This window comes from Dermacentor variabilis, chromosome 7, assembly GCF_050947875.1.
Source record: "Dermacentor variabilis isolate Ectoservices chromosome 7, ASM5094787v1, whole genome shotgun sequence".
In the NCBI taxonomy this organism is placed as follows: Eukaryota; Metazoa; Arthropoda; class Arachnida; order Ixodida; family Ixodidae; genus Dermacentor; species Dermacentor variabilis.
The window spans coordinates 47,348,003-47,375,406 of record NC_134574.1 but is presented as its reverse complement, the minus strand read 5'-3'; the positions used below and the strand labels follow the sequence as shown (position 1 = coordinate 47,375,406).

The window sequence follows — 27,404 nt, the reverse complement described above, 5'->3', positions numbered from 1 at the left end:
CAGGTTTTAGCGGTATTCATGTATCCGAAGTACATAAAACAAAAGTATTATACTTTGTGTGGAGAAACCCTACTACTTGATTCGATAATTTATTCGTTGTGTTTCACGCAACAAAGCCAAAGCAAGGCTGGGGCTGTGAGAAACGAATCACTGGAAGGCTACGGATTACTTTTACCAGATAAGGTGAATACCGGGCACCTCAATATAAAGCCATCAGTGCTTTTCATTTAGCACGCGCCTAAACGCGGTCATCGCGGCCTTAAACAAAACCAGTTAAGTGAAGCACAGCGCATGAACCTCATAGCCGCAGATCGAACCCGCCATGGTACTATCGTAATTCGAAAATCACATGCACAAATGGCCAGTTTTTTTATTGCGACGGCAGTTATACAGACCTTCAAGAGGTATTCACGCCGTCGACGTCGTACTCTCACGGTATAAATGTACAAACGCGGCCCGCATGTGCACGATTAGATCTCTACAGACGCGCATTGCGTTTGACTGAAACACCACGATGCCAATTTGACGCAGTGGCAGGCTCCACTAAATTGGCTCAGTTTAAGGCAGGGCAGCGTATTCGGCTTCTACAGCTGTCTTGAGGTATGTGCACAAACATATACGTTCACGGTCTTCCTTCGGTATGTTCTTGTGCACCAAGAAATTGCGACGCCCGCAGCTTTTGTTGCCGCACTCGTGATCAAGCCAGCATTCTGAGACACCTTCAGCGCAACGCTAAAACTCGGTTTCGCTTGACGCGCTTTTCGTTCGCCTGAAAGTGACAAACTTCTTTCAGGTTTGTGCTAGAGAGAAAACGCGATCGAAATCTCCCGCTCTTTAACCAAAAAATCCTCGTCGTTTTGCAGGCCCATGATATGGGACACCAAGAGCATCCTGCTCACCGTCGGATTTTTCGGTGGTGCCCTCCTGATGGCCTGGGTTGCCTTCACGGTCTTCACGTGGCTTGGCGGTGAGTGCCTTTAATGTAAAGTGGAGAATCGCTTTTATGCAGCGTTCGCGACTATAGCTTACTCGGTAAGATTAGCAGGTGCTTCATCAATCCTAGGAAACTATAGCTGCAACAGTAATGCCAATGTGGCCGACATGAATGACAGGAAGGACTGTTTCAATGGCAGGGCGACGACACGCACAGATATGCACTGCCTTTAACTGCCCGTATCTAGCCGCATTCGAACTTGTCATGCACTTCGTCACGGGCCTTTTCCGTGTGTCGCAACAGCGGTAGTGCCTTTGCTACTCTGCTGGTGCGCTCGATGTCATGCTGCTTGCATTGAGGAATGTAATACCATAATAAATATTAAATTATCAGGTGCAATTTGAATATTTCCTTTTAATGGGATCTATTAAAATGTAACCGCTTTCAATTTCTCCATATAGGCAAGTACAGGCGAAGTTCTCAAAATAACATATTGAATAGAATCATGTGGTTTTACGTGCCAAAGCCACGATTTCATTATAAGGCGCGCCGTAGAAGGCGACTACGGATTCATTTTGAGCCCGAAAGGATCTTTTATGTGCCCCCAATGCACGGCATACGGGTCTTTTTGTATTTCACCCCCATCGAAATGCGGTCGCCGCGACCAGGATTCGATCCCACAACTTCGTGCAAAAACACCATGCTGCTAAGCAACCGCGGCGGGTCAAGAGCATATTAAACAAACGTTTCTTAGTAGAACTATGACATTCGTTATTAGCGACAATGTATGTCCGCGTCGCCTTACATATTCCTTTGTAAGAAAGCCAAGTTCGCTGTACTCGTAGCTGTCTTACAGCTGTCCTAGCTTTCTTATCTATACACACTGTACATATGTGTGGGATAAGCCTTCATTAGAACAGCGGGCTTTCCATAACATCCTTGCATTTAGAAAGCGCTCCGAACGCAGATCTCTGGGACTATGGAAGGCATGAAGACTCATCCTACCAAGAAAGCACAGAGAAGGTAATTTCGCCGACGCGATGAAGAGCCGTTGTTAATTGATGCTACATCTTTCTTGCATCTCGTTGAGAAGAAACAAACGTTTTAGCGCTCAATATGAAGGATGGATTCACCCAGCATTTATTTAGGGCAAAGAAACTGTTAAATTGATCTTTCGAATCAACTAAAAATATGCTCATTACAGCTGGATTACTTGAAAAGCCGGACATTACTTGCACAGGAAATACAAACGCATATTGGAACAATTATAAAAATGCAATAATCACCTCTTTAACTAGTTACATAAGGGCACATATCCTAATAAACCTAGCGATTACGCAAAGCATAATAATTGGAAACGAATATTTCACTCACACTAGTTCTGAAATAGGCACTGTCAAAAACATGCGGGCAAGATTGCACTGTACTTCCGTTTACCTTTTTCAGAAAACGGCTTCTTTAGTAATGAAGCTAAATAATTACTTAACACCAAGCATTTTGACGCACAGGGGCGCTATCAGGTGAAACTAGTCCAAACTTTCTATTGTGCAATCAGTCCTACGCAATTGGTCAAAACATTTTTCGACCGCACCACTTCACCTGTCTGTTACGCGACGTCACGAAAACCGCGATAGCTCCCCATCTGATATGATGTGTACAGACAGGTTATGCATGATTTGCCCGAAAAAAAGAAAAATTGTTATTTTTGATTCGACGCCTTCTAGCCATTAGCCCTCGGTTATTGGTCAAAAGCTTTCGGGCTGCAGCCACTTCACCTGCCTGTCGCGCGGCGTCACAAAACCGCAAGAACTCATCACGTCAAAGTGACGTGTACGCGTTAATGATGCATTAATATGCCGAAAAAAAAACTGAGTTTCTGTCTGAATAGCCGCAGGCCGCCCCGTTCCGAAAGAAATAAAAGATGACGGCCACCTTTCGCTAGCACTGGCTACTCGCACCTGCCGGAAAGCATGTGTCTATTTGCGTATAATAAAACTTGTGTGGCCGTGTAGCGTTTTCGAGCACTTTCGGCATGTTTACGACCTCATTCTGCCAACTATTCTTTGCTGACGATTAGTTTTAGCGTAATTCTTACGCTTCCGTTGCATGCCGGCGCTATTTTCGGCCAGCCACCATAAGCTACGCTATGTAAGGGAAAGCGTACCAATCGCAGACGCCGGCACCGCACTCTTCGTCTGGTTATCAATTTTCAGTGCAGTGGCTTGGCCCCGTTGAATTCCTCTTCACTTGTGCGTGCTCCTCGCCTCTAGTCAGCCAATTGGATACGACAAGATGCTCAGCGTAGGCAATGTTATTCGTTTTTCAAGCAAACAAAAGTGACCTTCTATGAACTAGGAGAGCGTTTGATTGGTCTGTTCAGTCAACCCTGCGGGTGACAGCCCGGTGCTTGCGTAGGCGGTTACGCAAATTTGACATCAGGAGATTGGAATAAAAACATATTGGAATAGTTTTACGTTATAAGGCCTCAGTTCTCGAACGCATATGTGGAAACTCGTATTACTCTAAGAACTTGTTCCAAGCGGGTATGATATGCGAAACGACCGGCTACAATTCCACACGGTAATATGTGCCGTATAGTTACTTTAAAGGTAATCAGCGAGATGTTGGTATTTTATAAACAAGGCGTTTCAATTTCGTAAGCACATGATATCCGAAATTCGGCACATCCCACCTTACTATGAGTGCCGATGGTAATGCGTTTACCATTGAACCAATGTAGCGACACAACATATTGTCACCGTCGAAATGATTAGTGTATGCGGCGTGTACTGCTTCGGGACTCCTCTTTGGCGCTTCGGATGGATGGATGTTATGAGCGTCCCCTTTGGAACGGGGTGTAGGGTTGCGTCACCACACTCTTCCTGAGGAACCGAAAGGGCCATCTAGTGGCGCCGCCGCAAAACCTGCGCGTCACCTCTCGAATGTATGGCGCGCCGGTGCGTGCGAACGCTGAGAAACGCGTCGTGCGGCAACTGGGCTTCTATTCCGCGCTTCGATGATGTCTAATTTATTAGTGTTCGCGTTTTGAAGTGGGGCAGAGGCAAGTAGTTCCTCATCCTGCTTGATTTAATGACATTTTAGTACACCTATCAATATCTGGCCTTTTGTCAATCTCCTCTTGATCTTAGCGTTGGTATTTACAACCTCTTTCACTTTACTGTACCTTTGCTTACACTGGCACTGACTCCCGCTCCCCCAATTGGTTCCCGGCTTTTCTTGCCCGTACTCTAAATGTCTCTGACTTAAGCAGCTGAGAAGTTGTTAGAGTGCAACGTTAAGAGCGTCGCCTTCTTCGGACTAATCTTAAAACAATACTTGGTCTGCCTGTCACAATATTTATTTAATTAGAATGCCATTATACTACACGAATACTTCTCAGAACTGACGTACATCTTGCTTCGTGGAGATAATTCACGAAAAAGATTAGAATACCGGTTCAACACGTGCACTTTCAATAGTTCGTTCTTTCTAACAATACAAACATGGAACTGGCTCCCGCATGATATCGCGAACAAAACTTACGATGAGCTTTTGTTCTGTTCCCTATGGTAACGTCGACGTGAATAATGTCGACCTAAATGGAAGTATTCTGCCGAAGTGATTCTAATAATGAGAATGTATGTTCGCGGTAATTTTCGTATGTTCTGTTCAGTTCCGCCTAATTTTCATGGTTTTCTCCTTTCTTATTGTGTACAGTGCACAACGATATCTTGTTATTTGTCTTATGTTGTGATCCATGTCCCGCGTCCCCCTACAGAATTCCTTGTGGGGGATGCAGGGAAACATAAATAAAGTAAATAAAATTTAGGACGAATGATACTGCTTTTCTAGCTACAGCGATTCGCAGTGTAGTATGATGCGCATGCAAGAAGCCGGAAGCTCTGACACGGCCCTAAGCCAACATCGTCATGCGACCGTTGTCCATCGAATGCTGCCGGTAACACTCGCCGGCACTTACACGAACGAAATACGACTTCGTGTAGCGGGAGCTTAGTACACATTCTTCAAGAGCTATAGAAGTGGTGATATTCTTCTGCTGACACGTTTCAATTTAATTCAATTATGGGGTTTTACGTGCCCAAACCACTTTCTGATTATTACGCACGCCGTAGTGGAGGACTCCTAAAATTTCGACCACCTGGGGTTCTTTAACGTGCACCTAAATCTAAGTACACGGGTGTTTTCGCATTTCGCCCCCATCGAAATGCGGCCGCCGTGGCCGTGATTCGATCCCGCGACGTCGTGCTCAGCAGCCCAACACCATAGCCACTGAGAAACCACGGCGGGTCTGCTGACACGTTTGTTTACCTAACAATTCAGACGGGCTTGAACAAATGAAGCCCTCCCCCAACACGCACACAATAGTGCAGCGCGCCTCGCTGAATTATATGAGTATACACAAGGCATGGACATTTCCGAGAAAAGCGGCGCGCTTTCTAACTGAGCGCTTACAGACAGAGAGTTTCCTTTTACGATACTTCAACGAGCATGCGGTGTGCACGGAGAAGAGTTCTAAAAGAAAAGCAAGAACCAGCTGTCAATAACTGTCGCCTGTCTCCCAGTCGGTGTTTTTATAGGTGCCGCTGGAGCCGCCAGTCACTCACATAATGAACTCGCCTCAGCTAGCGTGATGCGACGGCGCTCATATTCGCAAAGCAGCATGGCTTTCTCGTCATTATTTCGTGTCAGCGCTGTGCAGTCAGCCCTGTGTTTGAAGCGAAACACAAACTGTGGCTGCACGTACCCGTGTCAACAATTGCACCGCTCGAATAAATCGGTTGTCAAACACGAAAAGTTAGCGCTGGAACTTTTCCTTGCCCCGAATACGCTAATGACTTGTTTAGAATGAGTAAAAGAAAACACACAAAAAAAGTGAGGAGCACATGTTAAAATTAGCGGCAAAAGTTCCACAGCCACTACTTCAACACAGGGATCCGTTGTGTCTGTTGGAGGGGGGAAAGAAAATCATCTTAACCTGCTTAGCGATGGCTCCACACCTGGCAACACGGTTTTCGGCGCAACACATCTGTTTCAGGAAGTCGCCACTTAAAAATCGGAGTCGTGCCAGCCTAGTGCGATAGTGCTTAAACCGATTTCAATTACTGTAAACCGCCAAAGCAAGCCGACAGCACCGGCCATCATAGCCTCAGCTGTAGTGGCACCCCTAGCGGCCGCTTCTGTCCATATTGCAAACTCGGTCTGTAGTTTCGTGGCCAGTAAAGAAGTATTCAGCAACTATGATATTAGTGAAAAAGAAACAAGGGAGAGATCGATAGAGGTGACGTCGCTACCTGTATAGACAAATTTGCAATTGAAAGATAAAGATTCCGATAAAATCAAGTCAAATGAAATAAAATCATTAATCGCAATTGTGCAGATAATGCCAGAAGCACGGACAAGAAAGCCCAAAAGAAATTGCGTGAGTGGCCTTGAGCGAGTTGAGCATACATTGAAAGGTGAAAAAAAAAAAAACACCGAAGAAATAACAAGTAACAACAAAAATTCATTATAAAAATAATGATGTTTTAAAGAAGTTCAGCAATGTTCCGTGCACACAAGATAAATGTTGGTGTCCGCAATTAGTTCCGGTATGTGGAACATGCCATTTCTGGGAGTGACATGTATCATGTTTATTACTTTAGTGTAAGATTTGATAGCTTCAAAAGGAAACTTAGTACAGTTCTTGACTCCAAAGTTGAATCGTATAATTAGCGTGTAAGTTTAGAAGTTATTGAATACTAGAGACACTAAGGCTCCGGGAAAAAGAGTCCGCATGAGCATCGTAAGCTAAATTAAAAAAAAAAGCTAGAAGAACGTTTCACTTCGTGAACGCGGGTGACTCGCAAGCGTGAGGGTGCTATAGCGCACACGACGCTATTGACCCTCAGTGAGCCTTGACGGCTGCGCTGTCCGCATCGCAGATCGTATTCAAGGCAGGGCTCGCGCGGGCACGCCATACACAGCAGCCCCGGCAGTATAACGTACCTTTGTAAACATTCCGTTATTATCGTGTGACCGCGCATGGGCAAACCTGAGAATTTCAAACTCGATGAACGTGGACGCTCGCTGTCAAAACTCTGGCGTGAGGAATCGCAGCAGCAGCAGCGAGCGATGTGACCTTCTTACTCTCTATCGCTTCAACGCAAACTGAGCGGTGAGAACACAGCGCACGCAAAGGTACGAGCCCTCTGCCTACATACACTGTTCACCCAAAGCAGATGGCTTTCAAGATAAAACCCGCGGCGACCGCGCGCGGCCGAAGTACAAAACGCCCCCCCTCCCCTCTCCCTCTCGCCATAGTGCCAACCGTGCGCGCGACCGAATACGACGCGTTTCTTGCTCTTGCGCACGGCAGATTGAGCCGCCATCGTCGGATCACCGTCACTAGCTTTCACTCACACACACAGCGTACGGTGCGTAAGAACGGTGTTAACACGATACGAACCCAGTACGTATGCATCGCAACGGAAACCTATAGTAACTGCCAGAGCAGGTCAACTCAGCGTACATCCGCGTAACTTCCCCTCGTTTCTGCATCCCCACTTCGCTCAACGTTGCCTACACATTCCTTTAGGTGGCGGTATTTTGGCGCGCGCTGAGATCGCTCCTTCGTACTTTCCCGGCCGCGCGATTACCTTCACGTTCGGGCGCCTTCTTGATTCGCTTGCTTCGCTTCCTCAGACGCACCGCCGATTTGGAGAGCTTGCCAGTTACGCTTGCGCGTAAAATAGCAGAAACATCTTTCTCTTGTAGCAAATACAGGTTCCTGGTGTTGGTTTCTGTAATATTTCCCCAGGGTAGACAGCAGTAAATATGCGACCAAGAAAATTCGCCGACAATTACGATACTCCCTAATGTGAAATTAGAAAACCACTATATACGTGTTTTCATTGCGCGTATCAATATTTTGAATTATGATTACATAGGTACAGAGTTTATGTTAAGAAGATAAAGCTGTGAGTAGCGTAGCTGGCATGGACATTCTGTCTCACAAGGCCCACTGCAAACGGACCGAACTGTGACGCGCCTGCGTCGCTAATCGGGATATGGCGAGAGGCAGCGCGTGGGTAAGGCCTGGGCGCGATTCACAGCAGCCACGCAGCGCATAGTTGCCATACAGACGACGCGCGTCACTGTGGTGCCATATCGTAGCTATCGTCAATGCACAGCCCGTCTTGCGTGGCACTATGCCTATCTTCTCACGCTTTCGTTCCACCAATGACTATAAGGGCCCTTCGTAGCGGGGATATTTTGCCACCAGTCTCAGCGGTGACAACACCCAAGGGAGCCTTACATCGAGCTTTACTCGTTTCCCCTCATCATCGCCTCTAACAGGAGCAGTGACCCCGTCACACTACTTGGTATCGGGAACTGACATCAGCAGTTGACGCCGCGGACGAGTCTAGTCCCCCGCAACTCACACCAAACTTCCCACTTCTGACGCGGAGATGAGATCGCCCGCGTGGCTGCAGATTCCATGGCCGCGGGCCACTCAGGGCATGCGCAGGCCGTCTGCCCTCCACTCCTGCTCTGCTTTCCGCCCGATGCTTTCATTGTAGCCGCCTCCTCCACTTCCCTTCTCGCGCTCTCTTCTTTCGTATCCCGCATCACTGCCCATTCGCTCTCATCTTTCGCTGAGCTCGTTCGCTCGGTTGCGAGGTACGACTCCGAGGCACGCCGACGCTCAATGCAGGAACGGGCGCCTAGGCGCTGGGCTCTAAAAGCGAAGTGTAAATAACAATTTTATCATTGTTCACAAAATGAAACCTTGTTAATTAAGCACTCCAACATCGAGGCTTTTATACTGAGTTCACAATGTCAAATCAAGAGGCACCAATTTAATATGCACTTCAATGTTTATCACCTCACTTTCTGGCTCAAAAGTACAGTCTTGGTTTTAGTGCTGTTTGTGATGAGATGATTTGTGGTAATCCTCTGGTTTAACTCCACTGACTAGACCATGGTTTGCGTTATCTGTCAGTTTTTCGCTATCAGATGTAAGCGTCAAGGTGGTGTCGTCTGCATACGTGATAAAATTGATTTCTCTGTGGTTACAGTCCAATCGGACGTTTCGTTATCTATCACAACTTTTCGGCATTGGGATTTCAGGTAGTATTGCGCTCCAGATGAGCTGTAAAACTCGAGCCGTCGTTCCATCTACGCTCTCGAGCAAAAAAAGGAGAGGGTCATACTATTCCTGAAATGTGCCTACTTCTCTGCACTATGCTGTCTGCTTCTTTAGCGGAGCTATAATACTGTGGCCCGCAGAGCAGCCCGTCATTCCTATACTTTAACCCAGCTTGCGTCGTCATGCCGGGCTTAGCTTGGTAATTATTCAAGTTGTTCTTTCTGGAGTTTTTTTAATCCATGCTGGAGCGATTGCTGCACCCTCTCGACTTCTTTAAGGAGAGCATCGCGGAAGCCACTTCTTGCATTGTTGTACCTCACATGCAGCGCGATAGTACCTGTCAATTGGGTTAAGAAAAAGCCATTGATGGTCTATGGCTCTAGCTTTTTTTTAATAGTGCGGTTTACTCGATCAAATGCCTGATATAGAAGTACAAAGATTCAAAGGCTTAGTAACCTGTTTTCTATGGCATGTAAAATTATCTTTTCCTGCTTTAGAAGCCCCGACTAAGTTGATAAAGCCTTCCTCAAACCATATTTTGACTTGAACATTCTGTTTCACATTTCACAAAATCCTGTCATTCTCACATCGATTAGTTTTTCTGTGCCTTTATCGAATACAGCGAGTTTCGACATTGACCTGAAATTCCATAATGTATTTTTCTGTCCGCTTTAAATAAAATGCCCCAATTTCCAAGTTTACTCTGTTCAGAAAACGTGCCGTGCGGCAAAATAAGGCTGTATGGGTGTTGAAGGACGGCACTGATTACATCGAGGCTGAACTTCAGAGGCCAGATTTCTGTGTCGTCAACATCACAATATTTATTATATTTAATTCGACACGCGACAGTTAGTCGGCCACGTTCATGCGGGATAAAAGAGGGCGCTTCGAGTTTTGTGGTGGCAATAAGTAGACGGCGCGCGCGTAATAAGGGTCGTTTGCGAAGAGAGAAAAGATGAAGACAGAAGAAATAACGAATGAAGACAGAGAAGATTAAAAAAAGATAGGAAAACTGCTAGGCTGCCATATATGTAGGGCGACAACATTAGCTTAAGAAGAACTGCTGGCTATTTGTCGCCGCCCCATTTAAAACGGGGTGCAACAGAAATCGTCGCAATGCCAATTAAAGTCTTGTCCAATGAGAACGCTGTGCAGTGCCTCCCTGTTGCCATGGGCGTATTTGGCGCGATGTGTTCTCAGTAGTCTCAGGATATGCATCGTGACGCAGGCAACAACCGCATGATCCTGCTGAGCCGTGACGAGGCGGCCCGCATGGTCCGTGAGCGCGGCTGCAAATGCCGCAAGGCGCGTTCACCGACTGTCTCCGGCAATGGCGTGCCACGAAAAGAAGATTACGTCTGCAGCTGCCCGGCATCGTCGAAGATCAAGGCTAAAGGAAAGAGGCGGCTCATGAAAAAGATCGGTGAGTTGAGGGTCGCCACGAAATCTTGTTCAGATATGTACAGGGTTCATGGAAACAGGGGCTATATATAGAATGTAAACTTTCGCTTCCGCTTATCTAAAGAAGCTCATCCTCAGTGAAGTTAACCAAAATTTGTTTCTGCTGTGCTTAAGACAGCAGACGTGTGGATACGGCAACGTTAGTTATCGCGGCACGTACACTCCTTCATTGCCACAACTTCATGCTGTGCGTGATCGCACCCGGCTTGCGTAGCAATACAACTTGCGTCAGCCTGTTTCTCGTGCAACAATTATGACTGGTATTCTATATGTCATTTGCATTGTTGACAAAATCATTATCACAAGTTTCCATTCTCAACTCATCAATATGGGACCTGAAGCTGATACTGGCGGAAGTGTCTGCTGTGGGGCACTTATTTGGATAAAATTAGGCACAGCAGTATGTTTTCCGCCAAAGGTCGCAAGAAATTTATACGTGACGCTGTCGGTGAGAGTGTTGTTACACTAAGCACGGTTCAGAGATATCTGAGACAGCTGATTTCTTGCTCTTGCAGTCAACCTTTCATAGAGTCAATGTCGGCGGCGATCTGAGATCATCATGCAAAGAATGCTGAAATAATGCTTCTGTAGCGCTGCGAATTCTCAGAATTGCTTGCCAACATTTTCTTTAAATATCTCTTTTAGGCGAGAGTCCGAGATTGGTTTGTGAATTATCATAACAATTGGCACTCCGCGAATGATAAACCAGATGCCACTTTGGAGTCAATGTGTTATAAAATAAATGCGACAGCTTTAGCTGGCGGCATGTATTCAAAAAGTTAGAGCAAGTTTCATTTCCATGATACAACGCATCTACAGTTAAACTTCATGCTATACAATAGCATGTAACCTTCTTTGATCACCTATGAAACCATCTGTCCACCAAAATATATACAAGATGACGTGGATCCCCATTTAGCACTTTCAGTTAGCGAATGGCTTTCGGACTACTACTAGAGGCCTTTGTATGGCTCTTTGTTCACGTGGTCGGCTGCCGCAGATGACCAATTCAACGCCGTACATTTTTTTTCCAAAAGGCACTTTTTTCTATAGCAGTAAAAAGTTCTAAATGGAGATGCTTTGTCCGTCGTTCTATATTTCCATCAATCCATTCTATCACACAGACGATAGCGGTCATAGTCGTAGGCGTCAAGCAAACATGTGTCTATTTATTATGTGTCGTTTTAGCTGCGCCAAATTTTAAAAGACCCGCAGTGGGTGCCTAGTGGCTATGGTGTTCGGATACTAAGCACGAGGTCGCGGAATCGAATCCAGGCGACGGCGGCCGCATTTCGAAGGAAGTGAAATACTAAAACACCCGTGTACTTAGTTATTGGTGCACGTTAAAGAACCCCAGGTAGTCAATTTTTTTTCTGGACTGCCCCACTACGGCACGCCTCATAATCAGATCGTAGTTTTGGCAGGTCAGAGCGCATAATTCATTTTCTTAAATTTTGAAAGAAAAGCAACTTACGCATGGGGAAGTCCCAGTCACAATTCGAATGTTGAGATTGGTAGCTGTTAAAAAAGTAGTAATTTGGGTAGATATGTTCGAAATGAACGATAGAGTCATCTTCTATAAGTGATGTCAGGTGGCTAAATGAACAGAGCAGTTAGGAGTCCGTCCACGGTATTGGAGTTTCAGAATAGCGTTTGACGCCTTCCGTACGTTAAACGCAGGCTCGTTAATGGATGGTTGCGGTGTGCATCCCTTCAAGACTTGTAATTTAACGCACGAGAAAGCAAACGTAAAGAAGATGCTAGAAGACAGAGAACTGGCTGGTGGCTCGCGCCAAAGATATCCAAGGCAATAGAATTCAATAGAAAGCATTATACGGCGTGTATGACGACGTGTGTCGTTAAACATATGGTCGATGGATTCGCCGAACGACCTCAGAAATGGTACGTGCTATGCGCTCATGACTACCATTTATGATAAACTTACACAAAACAAATGCTCACTGAAACTGCTACTAGCAATCAGCTATAGCGAGAACCTAACCATCACGACAATTCACGCTGAAACAGGAGCCATGGTTGCCGCCCCATACTGAACAACGGTATTTCTTAGCATAAGCAAGTATTACGTTAATCTCGCCAAACGTAATACGTGCGGATAGTGTTTGTTGCCCGTGCAAACCAAATACCTTATCGAGCATGCTAAGTGAGGACAAAGGTATTTTTTTACATGCGTATTGCGTTTACGTTTCGTTGACAATTGAAATCGAAAACCCCATGTAACGTATCTTGGTCAAAGTGGGAGGTCGTGCGGAGCGTTGTAGTGGCGAAGCCATATTGTCTGGTAATAACAGGCAAGATTGCATTACCAGTCATCTTGGCTGGTAATGAGCTTGATCAATCTTTGTCAAGTCATAACCAATTTCTTAGCATTTTCTGTGTAGTTGGGCAACTTGTTACCTGGGTCCGCATTCGGAGGTGTTAGGCTCTCAGGGAAGTAGAGAGTAAGATGTGCAAAAGGGTTCGTTTTCAGGGAACCTATAGAGTGGTGTGAAGCTATCGGTTGTTTGTATGGCAGCCTTATAGACGTAGATTAGAAAACAGGGAATCATGTCCGAGTTTGAATAGTCGCGAAGACTGCTATGGAACTGCTTAGCTTCGAGTACGCCGGCGTGGGTACTCCTGGGGTCAGTATGAAAAGCAGGGCAGATGTCGGAGTTCATATGACGGTCTACAACTACGAGCGCTTTGGTGGTCAAGTTGCAGCAGTACAGGATGTCTCACACGGTGGAATGAGAGGCTTGACAGCAGAGCATGCGTGAAGGTCCGAGCAGTCGGACAGTACGTACGTCCAGCATGGCGACGTTCCACGAATCCTCACGCTGCCCCACAGCCACAGTATCAAACCTGTGTGCGGAGATAACTCTAAAACCTCCAGAGGCAGCGTCAGATGTCAGGGGAGCGTAAGTAGTGGCATCCGTGTCACTGTTTCCAGCCAGATCTGTACACCACTTGGATGCAGTATTCTTGTAGTCCAACTTCCCAGCAGCCGAGGCGGCCAAAGGGATTGTTTAGAGGCGACTACAAATCCGCCATGTACATCCGTCATGATGTAAACAGCATGCCCATACAGCTAATGTCAGAACTTCGTAAGGGCCTACAGGGTGACTAGGAAGCCATTTTCGGTGAGTAAATACTTCCGCTCGACGTTTTAATGGATGGACTCATGTAGGTAAAAACGGATTAGTCATTGGCGGGTTTGCGTTCAGCGAGAACTGCATCTAGACCCACTACGCTTTCATCTCTGCGTGTACAACCGTAGGGGCTTGAGAATCGTAATAACGAAGCATTGGTAATGTCAACACCCTAAGGACGGTCTGGAAGGCAAAAGCGTGTTCAAACGGCTAAGTGTAGACATTGGTGCTCAAGCTGAGGAGCTGCGTCAAAAGCTCGATGATTGTCGCGACATTGTGCACGAGATGACGGAAACAGAAGTAGAGGCCAGTGAAACTTTTTTGGGCCTTCCGAGATGGCAAAAGCGAATAGTTTCGCTTGGTATGGGAGGCCGCTTATGTCTAGTCATAACATGGCCCAAAATTTGCGCGAGATGACACTGTTTGATGTTCTATAGATCAGACATTTTAGGTATGCCAGCACTTGATAGAGACCGTCGAGCTGAAATCAAAAATCTTGGCAGAACAATATGTTATTGAGTCACCATAAACAGAGGTTCCACTTAGGTGCTCAGAGGCTTAAATCTGCGCCTAAATGTGGCCAGCCCATTGCAGAGTGCGTCAGGCAGTACAGTAAAGTGATATAAGTGATCAAGCGTCAGGAATGGTGTCTCAGGACGATTATTTGCGGCCAAGGGAACCTGCCAGTAGCCATAACGCAAGCTCTCTTACGAGATTTGCCCGCGCCTTTCAGTCAATGTAATCAAAATCTAGAAGGCAGAGCGCCTTCGCAACCGCGGTTCAACGCAAGTGGCTGTAAAACCGCCTGTGAAGCTCGACGCCCCTGCGACCACAAAGAAACTAGGTATATCGCTCTACCCTAAAGCCTCTTACGCTAACCTAAACTGATGTAACCGAGCCCTAACTTGACTAAAGTTGACCAAGACGAAACGACACTAGTCCTCACGTCGTAACCGCTATGAGAATCAACGCGCCACTATAATGCCTTTTACGCTAGCCTAACCTAATCTAACGTAGCCTGACGTTAAGGTAACCTAATGTGGCCGAATCGCAAACATAAAATTTGCACGACGTCACCGCTGTGAGAATACACCGCGCGATCCTAACGCCCCTTACGCTTGCTTAACCTAACCTTAGGTAGTCTGAACCTAACCTAAGGCTAAGTTAACCTAACCTAACGTAGATGAGACGCAAAGCCAATAATTATTACGGCGTGACAACAGGCAGTGACGTTCAGGTTGCTAATGCGCTGTGCGTTTATTTCGCTCTAATGGGACTACTAAAAATTCTGAAATGTCGCGGAAAGCAGCATAAAAAAGCTTGCCAAGAACGGCAATGTTATACTAGGAGACCTTACCGGGCCTTTACTATGGCCTCTACGTCTCCACCGGAAACTTCAGTGATTTTTTTTTTGAAAGTAGAGCACGAAAGGGGTAAAGCAGGTTTAATCCGGCATGACTAACTCCATGACTGAATCTTTATTCGACGTACCTTCACGACGTACCCAATGGGGGTGGGGCGTCCGTCCCCATTGCTTCACCGCGCGCGCAGCCAGCGTAGGAACGTAAACAAACGCGACCCCACTCCGCAATGCCGGCGCGCCTAGGGTACAAACGCATACAACACGAGTAAAGGAAATTCTCCTCGGCAGTGCCTAGGCAAAGTCAGGTATGCAAGGAGCGAAAACCGCAAGATTTTCTCTCTCGCACCCGCTCTTACTCGCGCCTGCGCAGAAACGTCGCGCGCCTCTTAAGTGCCAAGCCCTGCTGCACTTACTAGCAATTGCAGAGGGAACCTGAGTATTAAAGAAATGACTACTCCCCATGAAGGCGATGCGACCTCTCAGGACAACTGACTAAAATATAAAGGGATAATTTCAACGTTGTCAATATTGGTGACAAATTTCCGTAGCCTCCTTCCAAAGCAAGATCATTTCTGTTCTTATGTCGAAGCATGCTCAGCTGACCTGGTGTTAGGATCAGAGACTTGGTTATCTCCCGATGTTAATAATTCCGAACTATCCTTGTCCAGCCAGTTTTTATTATTTAGGAAAGACCGCATAACTTCACGCGGTGGTGGGGTAATAATCGCTGTAAGGAAAAGCTTGGAAGCGTTTGTTATTGATACGGAATCGTGCCTGGAAATTTTGTGGATTGCATTACGTCTGTCACCGTCTGTAACTTGTGCCGTTGGGGTTTGTTATCGCCCACCTGATTCACCCGAGGAATTCCCTGAACATCTGAATGAATCTTTAACTCACATTCAGAACAAATTTCCACGCGCACCAGTATTCCTGGCCGGCGACTTCAATTATCCGAATATTGATTGGAAAACATGCAGGCCCCTCCACGGCACAAGAAAGCGTGAATGCCAGAATTTTCTGGATGTGTTAACACTTTTCAATCTGCACCAAATAGTTTCCACACCTACGCGTGGTCATTCGCTTTTAGATCTTGCACTGACAACGGAACCGGAGAAGACATCTGTACACGTTTTAGATGGCATCAGTGACCACATGATACTGCAGTGCGATTATACAGTAGTCAGGAATAAACCAGAAAAACAGAAAAAAGTTATATTTGATTATACCAGAGCGAATGTTGACGCTCTTCTTGATGAACTATCATTATTCTGTACAGATGTTTTTCACTCTTTCAATATGCGAGATGCAAATGAGAACTGGTTCCTAATTCGTGATAAACTAACTCTGCTGAAAGATAAACACGTGCCTAAGGTCACCATTACCACATCTACAGAAAGCACATGGTTCACAAGACATGTGAAACAATGCATAAACAAAAAGAAACGGTTGTACGCAAAAGCTAAACTGACAGCATCTGAACACGATTGGAACAACTACCGCACACATGAGCAACTGTGCAAAAGTGAAATTGAATCAGCAAAGGACAAGTTTTATAACAGTGACCTTTCACACATGTTAAAAAACAATCCTAAAAAATTTTGGCGGGTTGTTAATCCAAATTACAGTTCAAACTCCTCGGTATCCATCAATAAAGAAGGTAATCTTCTTACTTCCCTTGAAGTAGCAGAGGAATTTAACCAATTTTTCTGCTCAGTATTCACCCATGAAGGCCCCTTACCTACTGACCTACAATTTCCAACGCTGTGCCAAACTATGCCTGACATAACTGTCACGCCAGAAGGCATATATTCTGCCATAGACCGTCTCCCTATTAACTCGGCACCTGGCCCCGATGGAATATGTCCTAAATTGCTAAATATAGCAAAGCCTGTAATAAGCCCAATCTTAGCCGCAATTTTTCAGCAATCTATAGATACGGGCTGTGTCCCAAACGACTGGAAAATTGCGATTGTCATACCCGTTTTCAAATCTGGTGATGGCTCTAACCCGTCAAATTACAGACCAATTTCGCTAACCAACACCAGCTGCAAATTACTAGAACACATAATCTCATCGGCCATCATGAGCTATCTGACGAAGCATAACTTCTTTTTTGCGAATCAGCACGGCTTTCTTCACGGTCGATCTTGCGAAACACAACTGTTCGAATTAATTACTGACCTTCATCGTGCTGTTCATGCTCACTCTAAAATAGACGCTGTATTTGTATATTTCGCCAAAGCGTTCGACAAAGTTCCACACAAACGTCTAATTAAAAAACTTGACAATCTGAACATTAATTCGACGGTTATTTTTTGGATTAACAATTTTTTGGCCAATCGCTACCAATCAGTCTTTGTTAATGGGCATTCATCAACCCTCTCCCACGTTAAATCTGGAGTACCACAAGGGTCTGTACTTGGACCTATCTTATTCTTAGTTTATATTAATGACATAAGCAATAACCTGAGTTCTACGGTCAGATTGTTTGCAGATGATTGCGTGATATACAGGCAAATAATTGAACCTTCTGATTCACTTCTACTACAATCGGACTTAGACAAGATTAACGATTGGTGCACACAATGGCAAATGGAAATTAATACCTCGAAAACAAATGTCGTGACATTTACCACAAAAACTGACCCAGAACCTTGCCATTACATTCTAAACGGCATGACTGTAGAATCGGTACCGGTCATAAAATATTTAGGGATCCATTTAGCATCCGACCTTTCATGGAACATTCACATAGATACGGTCATTAACAAGGCTTCGAAAACACTCGGATTTCTCAGACGAAATCTGCGTTCAGCTAATGCAGACACTAAGTATTTAGCATACACTACATTAGTGCGCTCGCAGTTGGATTACGCCTCTTTCATTTGGAACCCATACCAAGCATACTTAATGACAAAATTAGAGTCTCTTCAAAATAAAGCCTCTCGATTCATATCGAAGAACTACTCGCGTACGGCAAGCGTCACTGAAATAAAGAAAGCTCTCAAGTTACCTCATCTTGAAAGACGTAGAATGCTTTTCCTACTGTCCTTTTTCCCCAAATTGTATCACAGCCACTCTTCCTTTGCTATATCCCGTCTCACGCCAGCGCATCGCATATTCCCACGCATTGACCACCAACTCAAAGTCGAACCCATCTTTGCTGGCACAAACCTGTTCTTTCATTCGCCGCTCGTTCTAGCCATCCGTCAATGGAATCTTCTGCCTGGCACCATTGCATCTGTCATTGATTACGAAGCGTTTGTAACCAGCCTGAAATGTCACCTTGAGCTGTAACCTTCATTCTTCCCCTCTCCTCACTTCTTACATGTGTGTGTATATATATAACGCTACTCTCTGTAACAATTGAATGTTTGTTGATTATTGTTGATATGTACCTTTATATTTGGTTTTTCTCTTCAACATGCTGTTAATGGTGAGCGACTTCTGTACACATCATAGTACTGCGTTGCTTTGTACTAACTGTTGTTCCCCCCCTATGTAATGCCTGCTGGGCCTTTAGGGTATTTGAATAAATGAATAAATAAATAAATGTAACGGGGCAAGGTAGCATGTCGTTGCAGGTCTAAATGCGCCGGCCTTGTGCTACCTAGAAAGAGTTCTCACAGCTTGCAGCCCACTAGTGGAAAGGAGGGAATCGCGCTGTGACGCGCGGCGGTGGACTTGACCGATTGCGTATAACTTTGAGCAGCGCAAAGCGACGAGGAAATAAACAAGGAAACGATCACGACAGGACGTCCCTGTCCTCCCTATAGGCTGGTTGAAGTGATAATCCAGATTAACTAGCTCGCCCAATTCAAGTTGTTGCTGACAGATTGCCTGTCGCGTTTGACAGTTCACAGCTGTGTTGTGAAGTACGTCTCACACGTGTCTTTGTGTACCGTTGAAACTGGATGCACTGTCGACAACGAGCGGTATTGAAATTTTTGGAAAAATAGAAAAAAACACGGAAACATTTGGCATCGCCTTCGCCATAAGAAGCCGAAGGCGATGCGACAGCGACAACAGGCCGAATTGGAGGAACCTTACACTGCTCGTTTGGCTTCAGCTTCTGAAGCGAAGTTCTGAACCGTGCTACGCAGACAGAGGAGGAACGCCACTGTCGCGCTGACGGTGCAAGTCTTGGGTATTAAAGGGCTTGAAGTTCCTGCCGTCAGACCTGCATCAGCAATTAGTTTCCATCGTACAAGAAGGACAACGACGGCATGAATCGGCGATATAATGTGGTGGTGCTGTGATGGGGAACGACGGGTGCTTAATTTCCGTAGAGGGGTTCGGAAGTTCGGCGATGGGTTCGGATCATTATTCGGGTGGCCTGGAGTCATGGCCGGATCAATGATGACGTTCGGGCGCGCCAGGCGGCGTTGAAATTGGTGCGCCCTATGTCGGGCGAGATCACAGGTAAACAATACCTCCCGAATGTACCGCAGGCACCTGGAATGTTGTGACCGAAAGTAGGCAGGGGGAAGCACAATAAATAGGGCCACACGCGAAGCTTCTAGGAGCAATATATGTGTGGGGCGGGGCAATCTCAGCGCACTGATGTCCGATGGGAAAATCTTCGCAACCTCTTCCAGATGACATGCTGGACGTCCCCGAACAAGGGTCGGATATCCACTTGGGTGAGGAGGAGCCGTAAGCGCTGGCTGACGAGCTCTAGCAAATGGAGACCCTAATCGAAGGCACCAGAGCGCTTTAATCAGTTTGTATGGGAGTGATGGCCAAGCACTACACGAAATCCCCTTGAGGAACGCTTGGAGGACGAACGCTCATTCCTGGCCCATTCCTTGAAAGGATTTGGTAGTGGTTGCGGATTTTCGCCAGGATAACATAAAGAGGTCGTGTTTGGGACACCTGAGAATTCGCTTAATCTTATGGTCCCAAGTTATTGTTGCACTCGCACAGTTACAAAGATGGGGTACGTACTCTGTACCTGTTACTTGTATATTCCTTTTTTGGCTTATATGCTCGTTGGCCGACGCGTTATTTGGCGTGGAGGTTTCGCATGGCGGGACGGTGAAGTACCTCCATGCAGGCAGTCCTAATTTCAGTCCATGTTGCAATAGTTGCCTCGTTGTCCCTGGAACATTGATTGGTGATATCTGCAAGACCTTTCTCGACAGCTCCAACATGTAATATACACCCTACAGGTACGATGACCGCAAGCCTGCTACGCCTGTTTCATTGACACACTGAACAAAGCTGGGTCACGTTGGCGCTCAAGGGCACCGCAGGTGACTGGTCAGTTTGACCAAGTCTGTCGTTTGCCCGTGTCGTCGGGCGATTCCAGCAGCAAAATGTATACGGCTGAGGAATTCTAAGGGGATACATTAGGTACTCTGCTTCATTGTCAGATGTAAAGGGCTTTATTGAGCATTAAGGACAAGTACAATAACTGAAGATCTAGTGTATATCAGTCATTGACAAGCGGTGGCTCGAGCAGCAATTCCGATACTTCAGTGTCGTTCTTTCTGAAGAATCGATCCGTAACACTAGTGCTCAGGTTCAAGTCCTCCCTGTCAGAAGTAATAATCTTTAGGAGGGTCGCAATGTGGGCTTGTGGGTAATGCATATTCAAGGTGAGTACGGTAGCGCGATTAAAAGACGGGACAAAAGAAGACACAGAGGGACACACACATCGCTATTGTTATTATGTAGTATAATAATATTGTAATTACATTTATATTTATAATCTTATATATATAATATTATTATAATATTATATTATGTAATATTGTAGAATTATGTCTGTTTTGGGCTAGCTGACTCCAACTTGCGCTTGCAACTTTCCTAATTTATTCACCTCACCAAATCCGGTATACAAGGCGTCCCACGTAAGTTGAGCCAAATTTAAATATATGCAAATGCCACGTAGCTGGACGGAACCAAGGCAGTGTTTGCAGCCACTTGGTGACAGTCCGATTAATATTTTTTTTCATTCCGTCTAATTACATAATTAGTCTTAATTAAATAGTAAGCTTGGCGAAAAGTGACAATGAGAAAATTGTAGAGCAAAATGGAAAATTCCCTATACAGCTTTTTCTTGCTTAATACGTGCCACGTAAACGTTTTTTTTTTTTCAGTGCCTGAAAGACACCCGCCAATACACGCAAAGTGCCTCGAGCGGCCAGTCGTGCGGCGATTTGGTCGTGTATTCGTGGGTTTCTTTCGCGCTCGTAACAGCATTTATGTATCACGTATGGAGCAACACAGCGATGCATGCCTTTCTACCTTTGAGGAAGAATTTTCGCCCCCGCAGAGCAGACACACGGCATTGGAGCAGCGCAATGATTCCTAGATTAGTGCTCTCCTTCGCTTCCCTTTGAGCTTACCGACACATTCGGTACCCCCTTAAGCTCCACGTCACCAAGATACTCAATTTGAAATTCGGTATGGCCTCCTCTATTGTCGCAGCTACTTGTGCATCGCATAACATATTCACCGCAAATAATGACGAGGACAGAGGGAGAGAACACAGAAACAACACGGGCGGTAACTTTCAACTGTTTTATTCACAGCAGCCCGTGGGCATATACCTTCAGAAGAACTTCACTTTGGCCTAGTTGGTATTTACAGCATAACTTGCATGCTGCATAAAGTGAAAAGTTACTGCCCGTGCTGTTTCTGTGTCCTCTTCCTCTGTCCCCGTCGTTATTTGCGGTCAATATGTTATGCAGTAAATACCAACTAGGCCAAAGTGAAGTTATTCTGAAGCATACTTGTCCATCGGCCGCAATAGTTACTCGTCGTACCTCCGAACCTGCGTTCAGAAATATGCTCCGCCTTCTATGTTGACATGCAATGCGCACACGCGGGCATTTTGAAAGCGTATACCCAGTTTCGGTCCATTTTTCTTTGATTGGCGTGGCATGAGCAAGTATAGGGTCGTGTCCGCAGCGCCGACGCCGTAAGACACGTGGGTTATTCTGTATGCGATCACCTTATGGACATTTCCATTTCATCTGCTGCTGAAGCACTCATTTGATGGGAGCACCTATCTCTGTCTGACGTGTACACCAGCCCAGCCAATCAGAACGTCTCAGTCAAACGCGATCCCAAGCCTTCCTGACTATGACTATGACACCATCTAGCTTAGCTACCTGAAAAAACACCATTCCGCGATCCGTAAAATTTACATAAAGCTTTATAAGTAGCCAGAAGATCTTTCTCAAAAATGTATCGAAATAACGTTACGCATTATTCATAGGCAGATACTATACATGAAAATACCTGTTTTTTTAACATATTTTCGTTATGTCTGATATTACAAGAATGATAGGTAGAAACAAGGTGGGGTCATTGTGGTTGCCACTTCTTTTCGCCGAGCTTTCCTCCTATATTTAGAATAGGGACTCTACTATTTAAGTGAAGACCAGCACTCTGCGAATTTATTAAGTTAGGTAAACCTTGCTCTCAAGCTTTCCACTGGCAAATAGTGTACAATCTTGTATTTGAAAGTTTCCAGTCTGCTCACTATTCCGTGGAGCTGCAGCTTTTGCAGTTCCTATGTGCGCTCACCCACAAATTATGGCGAGACAGGGAAGCGCGTGGCCGCGTACCATGGAGCGACACCGCAGCCGCACAGCAATGCAAACCGGTGGGCAGTAAGCGACGGCTAGGCCACAGACAAAGATATTCAACAAGAGCGGACACCCCCATAGAGCCCAGCGGCCACATCGACTGTAGCGCACCAAGCCTCCGGCAATAGTACCTGAACCACACTTCGCGTTTTCAATATTGGAACGCGTGCTATATTGGTGCCGAATCGTTTCATTATTTACTAAAAATGATTGCGAACGATCTTTAGAAGCCTCCAACAAATATATGTCACGTGCAATTTCGTAGACGGAATACGTCTTGTCAATTGCGGAAATGTTTATTTTTGTCTATATAGATGGTCGTTCTGGGCTTTTTTCTGCATTAATCCAATGTTGCGGCACCGAGTAAGCAGAAGTACTACCCGTACGGAGATCCGCTGGGCGGCATCAGTTAAAGAAAAGGAAATCAGACGCATGTGCCATTTTAGTATTTAGACTAAGATGCCTGTCTGGTCTCTCGCTCAGCGCCGCTCCGAGCAGGGTGCGGGCATTCTTTCAGCGGTTACTCGCCATCTCGACCAGTTTTGTCCGAGAGCCGCCGCCATTAGGTATCTCGCTTCGCTAGGCGACAGGTGCGAGGAAGAAGCTGCGGGCGCTTGGTCGCTTTCTTTTTCTGTAAAGTGATTGGCTGCTGCGTACCTACCGCACGAAGAATCCAAGAAATGGTTGGAAACTTTGCTGTTTTTGACGCAACACAAGAGAAAGCTGCAGTGGATCGGGAAAACTAGGTGGTACCTCGCTGACATGCTGTGGGAAGGTGAACAAGAGCGCGGCGAGGGGAGGCCGATGTCATCGAATGAAATCGAAATTTTATTCATCGAAGAAGTTGAACCAAATGAAAGCAACATCCTATTATACATCGGCGGTGTTCTTACAAAAGAGATGCTGCAAGCTATTACAGTATGCGAGCAACGCAAAACTGGCTTTTTACGCTCAGGTGGTGGCAAGCACGCGCATGTGACTCTTCCTAAAGATACAGACGTAAGAATGGCCCACCACCGGGTTTCTTCTCACGTGACACTTCCACGTCCGTGAAACAACGCCTCCCCCCCCCCCATATCAAGCGTAACTATTAATTATTCTGATGAATCGCAACCTACTTGCTATGCAACAATATGTCGGAGGGAACCACACCCAACGAGTTCTCTTTGTACACGGAAGGCAATGCAATTTCCCCAGTAACGGATGAAACACGTACATTAGTAGACCAAACCACTCCGCAACATATAAACTTCCGCGTGCAACACCGGAACAACCCTCTGCCTCTGCAGAAGCGTCGCAGGCACCATGCGTCACATCCTGCCATATGACAGTAGCCCTCATTTATTATGGCGTCGGAGCAGCCTCAGAACAGCCTTCTGTAAAGCCTGGTACAATGCTTTAGCCACCAGACAAGTCTCTCAAAAGCGAGGAGTGTACTGGATACCCACACATCACCACGTGAAATTGCAAAACAAATCAAAAACCAATTCTGATGGGCACAATACCTCAACAGTTCCGCAGAAACATCAAAAAGACAAATATCAACTCCATCACCAACTTCCGCGACCACGACGACGGCTTCGACACAAACGACGACGACGGCCATCGCCGGAAACACAGATGTCACAAAAAAGACGTGACTAAGGAAACCAACTAAACCAAAGGTGAACCAAAGTACGTCGTGCTGCAATAAAATTACTTCACTAAGGACCTCATCAACACTATTCATTTTTATTTATTTATTACAAATACTTTCAGAGCCCGAGGGCATTACAAAAGGGAGTGGGTAATACATATACAAGTGTGCAGTAATACAATTTATGAAAATACAAGTTAACAAAATAAGTAATCTTCAATAACATTTCTGAATTTAGTGTCGATAATGGCAGCGATGGATGCAGGAAGGTGGTTCTATTCTGCACTGGTTTTAGGAATGAAAGAATAATTATATTTGTTGGTTCAGCAAAATGGCACACCCACCTTGAACTTGCGGTCCACACGCGATGAAATGTGCGTCGGTTGAAGAAAAAGACAGCTTTTTAACCAGTCAAGACTGCGCCTATTGAGCGGGAAATTGCAAAAACACTGCATGCGACGGCACAAAGAACGTGTGCCATTCTCTGGGGTCAGAAACCCCGAACAATGGGCAGACATCTTAGAAAACATGTACCTCCAACCTTCAGAAAAGAGGCGACTCACGCGCCAACAGTGCATCTTTATTGAGCACAATATCACAAACAAAACTCGCTACGTGATCCTTTTGTCCAAACTTGTTTCAAGAGAAAACACGGCGCCGTATACTTCAAGGCGTTCAAACGGTACTCAGCTGTGTGAAGAGGTGAGCGTGTACTGGTAAGAGGAGCTACGGCGCATCACCAGCTGCGGCGCATCAAGGCATCGTCCAGGAGTGCAACAGTCAGGCTCGCCCTCCAGAGCACATGCTAGATGTCACCGGACATATAAATTTTTCTATGAAGTGGTTAAGAGCTATAGAACCTTCTTGGAAGAACGCCGTAACTCCACATTCTTATACTACTCATTTATCAGCATCTTTAGTCCCTTTCATGTTATTTGCAGCACGCGCTTTCTCAGGGGGAGGGGAATATGGGCCCAATAACGTATAACTCTTCCAATATGTTTTTATTCCAAACCTCTGACGTCAAATTTGCGTAAACGCCGACGCAAGCATCGGGCGGTCACCCGCAGGATTGTCTGAACACACCAATCAAACGCTCTCCTCGATCACAGGAGGTCATTTTTTGTTTGCTTGAAAAACATTGCCTACATTGAGCGGCTTGTCGTCTCTTATTGGCTGACAAGAAGCGAGGAGCACAGTCAAATAGAGAGGGATTCGATGGGGCCGAGCCATTGCACTGAAAATTGATAAGCGGATGAAGAGGGCGATGCTGGCCTCTGCGATTGGTCCGTTTTTCCTCACTTAGCTTGTGAGGGCCGCTCGAAAATCGCGGCGGTATGCAACGGAAGTTTAAGAATGATACTACAATGGATCCTCAACAAAGAAGCATTGGTAGAACGAGGTCGTAAACGTGCCGAAAGTGCTCGAATACGTTAAACGACCACGCAGCAAGATTTATTATGCGCAAATAAACCCATGATCTCCGGCAGATGCCAGTAGCCAGTGCCTGAGTGATTGGCAGCAGCCATCTTTTATTCCTTTCAGAACGGGGCAGCCTGCGGCTATTCAGAAGAATATCCCGTTTTGTTCGGCATATTAATGCATTTTTAACGCGTATATGTCATTTTGACGCGATGAGTTTTCGCGGTTTTCGTGAAGTCGCGTGACAGGCAGGTCAAGGGGGGGTGGTCCAAAAATTTTTTGACCAATCGCGCAGGTCTGATTGCATAATTTGAATAGAAAAGCTTGGAATAGTTTTACGTAATAGCGCCCTATGTCACGGTATATATATATATATATATATATATATATATATATATATATATATATATGGATACACGGGAAGAAAGGATACTGACAGGTCCGATTTTAATTTCTCATAAGAAGCCAACGAACAATGACCCCAAGGACTGCATAGTAGAAAGTATGTGCATTTATTAATAGAAGCAAAGGTGTAAATAAATCGAAATGTCAGTGAATTAATGACAAATTGATGCAGGTTTGACACAGCCTTTGCATTACGCGAGTGATTCTCTTACGAAGTATTTATTTCAATTAAGAAATGCAGATAATTTCACCTATGCTGTCCTTGATGTCACGGTTCGCTTCGGGATCGGCCCACGTGTGGGGAGTGCTTAACGTCTGCTTCACCTCCGCCAGGGGTGGTCCTGCCATTGCACTATCGCAATGGCGGGACGACCCGCCATTACCATCTCGGGATTTTGTGTATACACACGGACGCGATCCTGGTGTAACTAGCCCTTAACAGGTTCACTCTAAAATCAGGTCACTTCATACTTTTCTTCTCGTTCATCCCATGGCGAGGCTCTCGAATTCGGCACGATTAATGCCTTCAGGTAGCATGTGTGGGTTCCTTGACTAGCTCCTTTCAATCAAAAAGATCACGTACTCGTCACGCCTGCGGCAGATCGGTTGATCCACCTTCACCACCATTACCTTGAATGGTTGCGCTGGCTAAGACTCCCAGGGTTAGTTCTACTAGATAAACATAAATTCCCCTGAAAGAAGATGGGAAAATGGCTCCGGGTAGCTCAATTGCCAAGATACGCGTAAGGCGTGGACGTGGGTCCGTATCCCACCAGTGGCTAGTACTGTTATCATCCACCTTGATTTGCATTTACGCATGTTCGTTTTTTAATTCCATTACGAACTGCAGATAATTTTTCCTATGCTGTCTTTGGTGTGTTTGATTGTCGGCTTCTGAAGATTACCTATGTGTATATATAACGCGAAGAGAAATTGTTATGCATTCTACACTAAGCCCAGAAAATGACCATTTGTCGTGATAACTAATTCTTAATGCGTTACACTTCTGACTCCGATATAAATAATTCAAATTCATTTCTCCTCATCGAACAACTTTCTCTCTCCTGCAGTATCAACACCAACACCTTCTGCAAAGCCCGAGAAGAAGGCCCCTGCATCCCGGCCAGATGTTCCTGGCATCAAGGAATCCCTGTGACTAGTTGCCTTCCGACCTGTTTCACAAGACTGTGCTTGTTTAAAGTGTTCTTGAGCAAACTCAGCCATCAGATTTTGTTTGTTGTTCTCTGTTTTTAAAGTTTGCAATAAAGAAAGCTAGCCATA

At 45.7% G+C, this 27,404-nt stretch overlaps 1 protein-coding gene across 1 annotated transcript; it reads left to right on the top strand.

Moving 5' to 3' along the window:
- Window positions 1-861: 861 nt before the first annotated feature.
- On the top strand, window positions 862-27,404 carry LOC142589023 (uncharacterized). Its single transcript, XM_075700818.1, has 3 exons — window positions 862-967; window positions 10,312-10,506; window positions 27,194-27,404. Exons 1-3 carry the CDS (start codon window positions 868-870, stop codon window positions 27,277-27,279), a joined length of 381 nt encoding a protein of 126 aa, XP_075556933.1. The 5' UTR covers window positions 862-867; the 3' UTR covers window positions 27,280-27,404.

Coding starts and splice junctions, on each gene's coding strand:
- LOC142589023 (XM_075700818.1), top strand. CDS start 868: ATGATATGGGACACCAAGAGCATCCTGCTCACCGTCGGATTTTTCGGT. Junction 968..10,311: donor GGTCTTCACGTGGCTTGGCG/GTGAGTGCCTTT, acceptor ATCGTGACGCAG/GCAACAACCGCATGATCCTG. Junction 10,507..27,193: donor GCGGCTCATGAAAAAGATCG/GTGAGTTGAGGG, acceptor TCTCTCCTGCAG/TATCAACACCAACACCTTCT.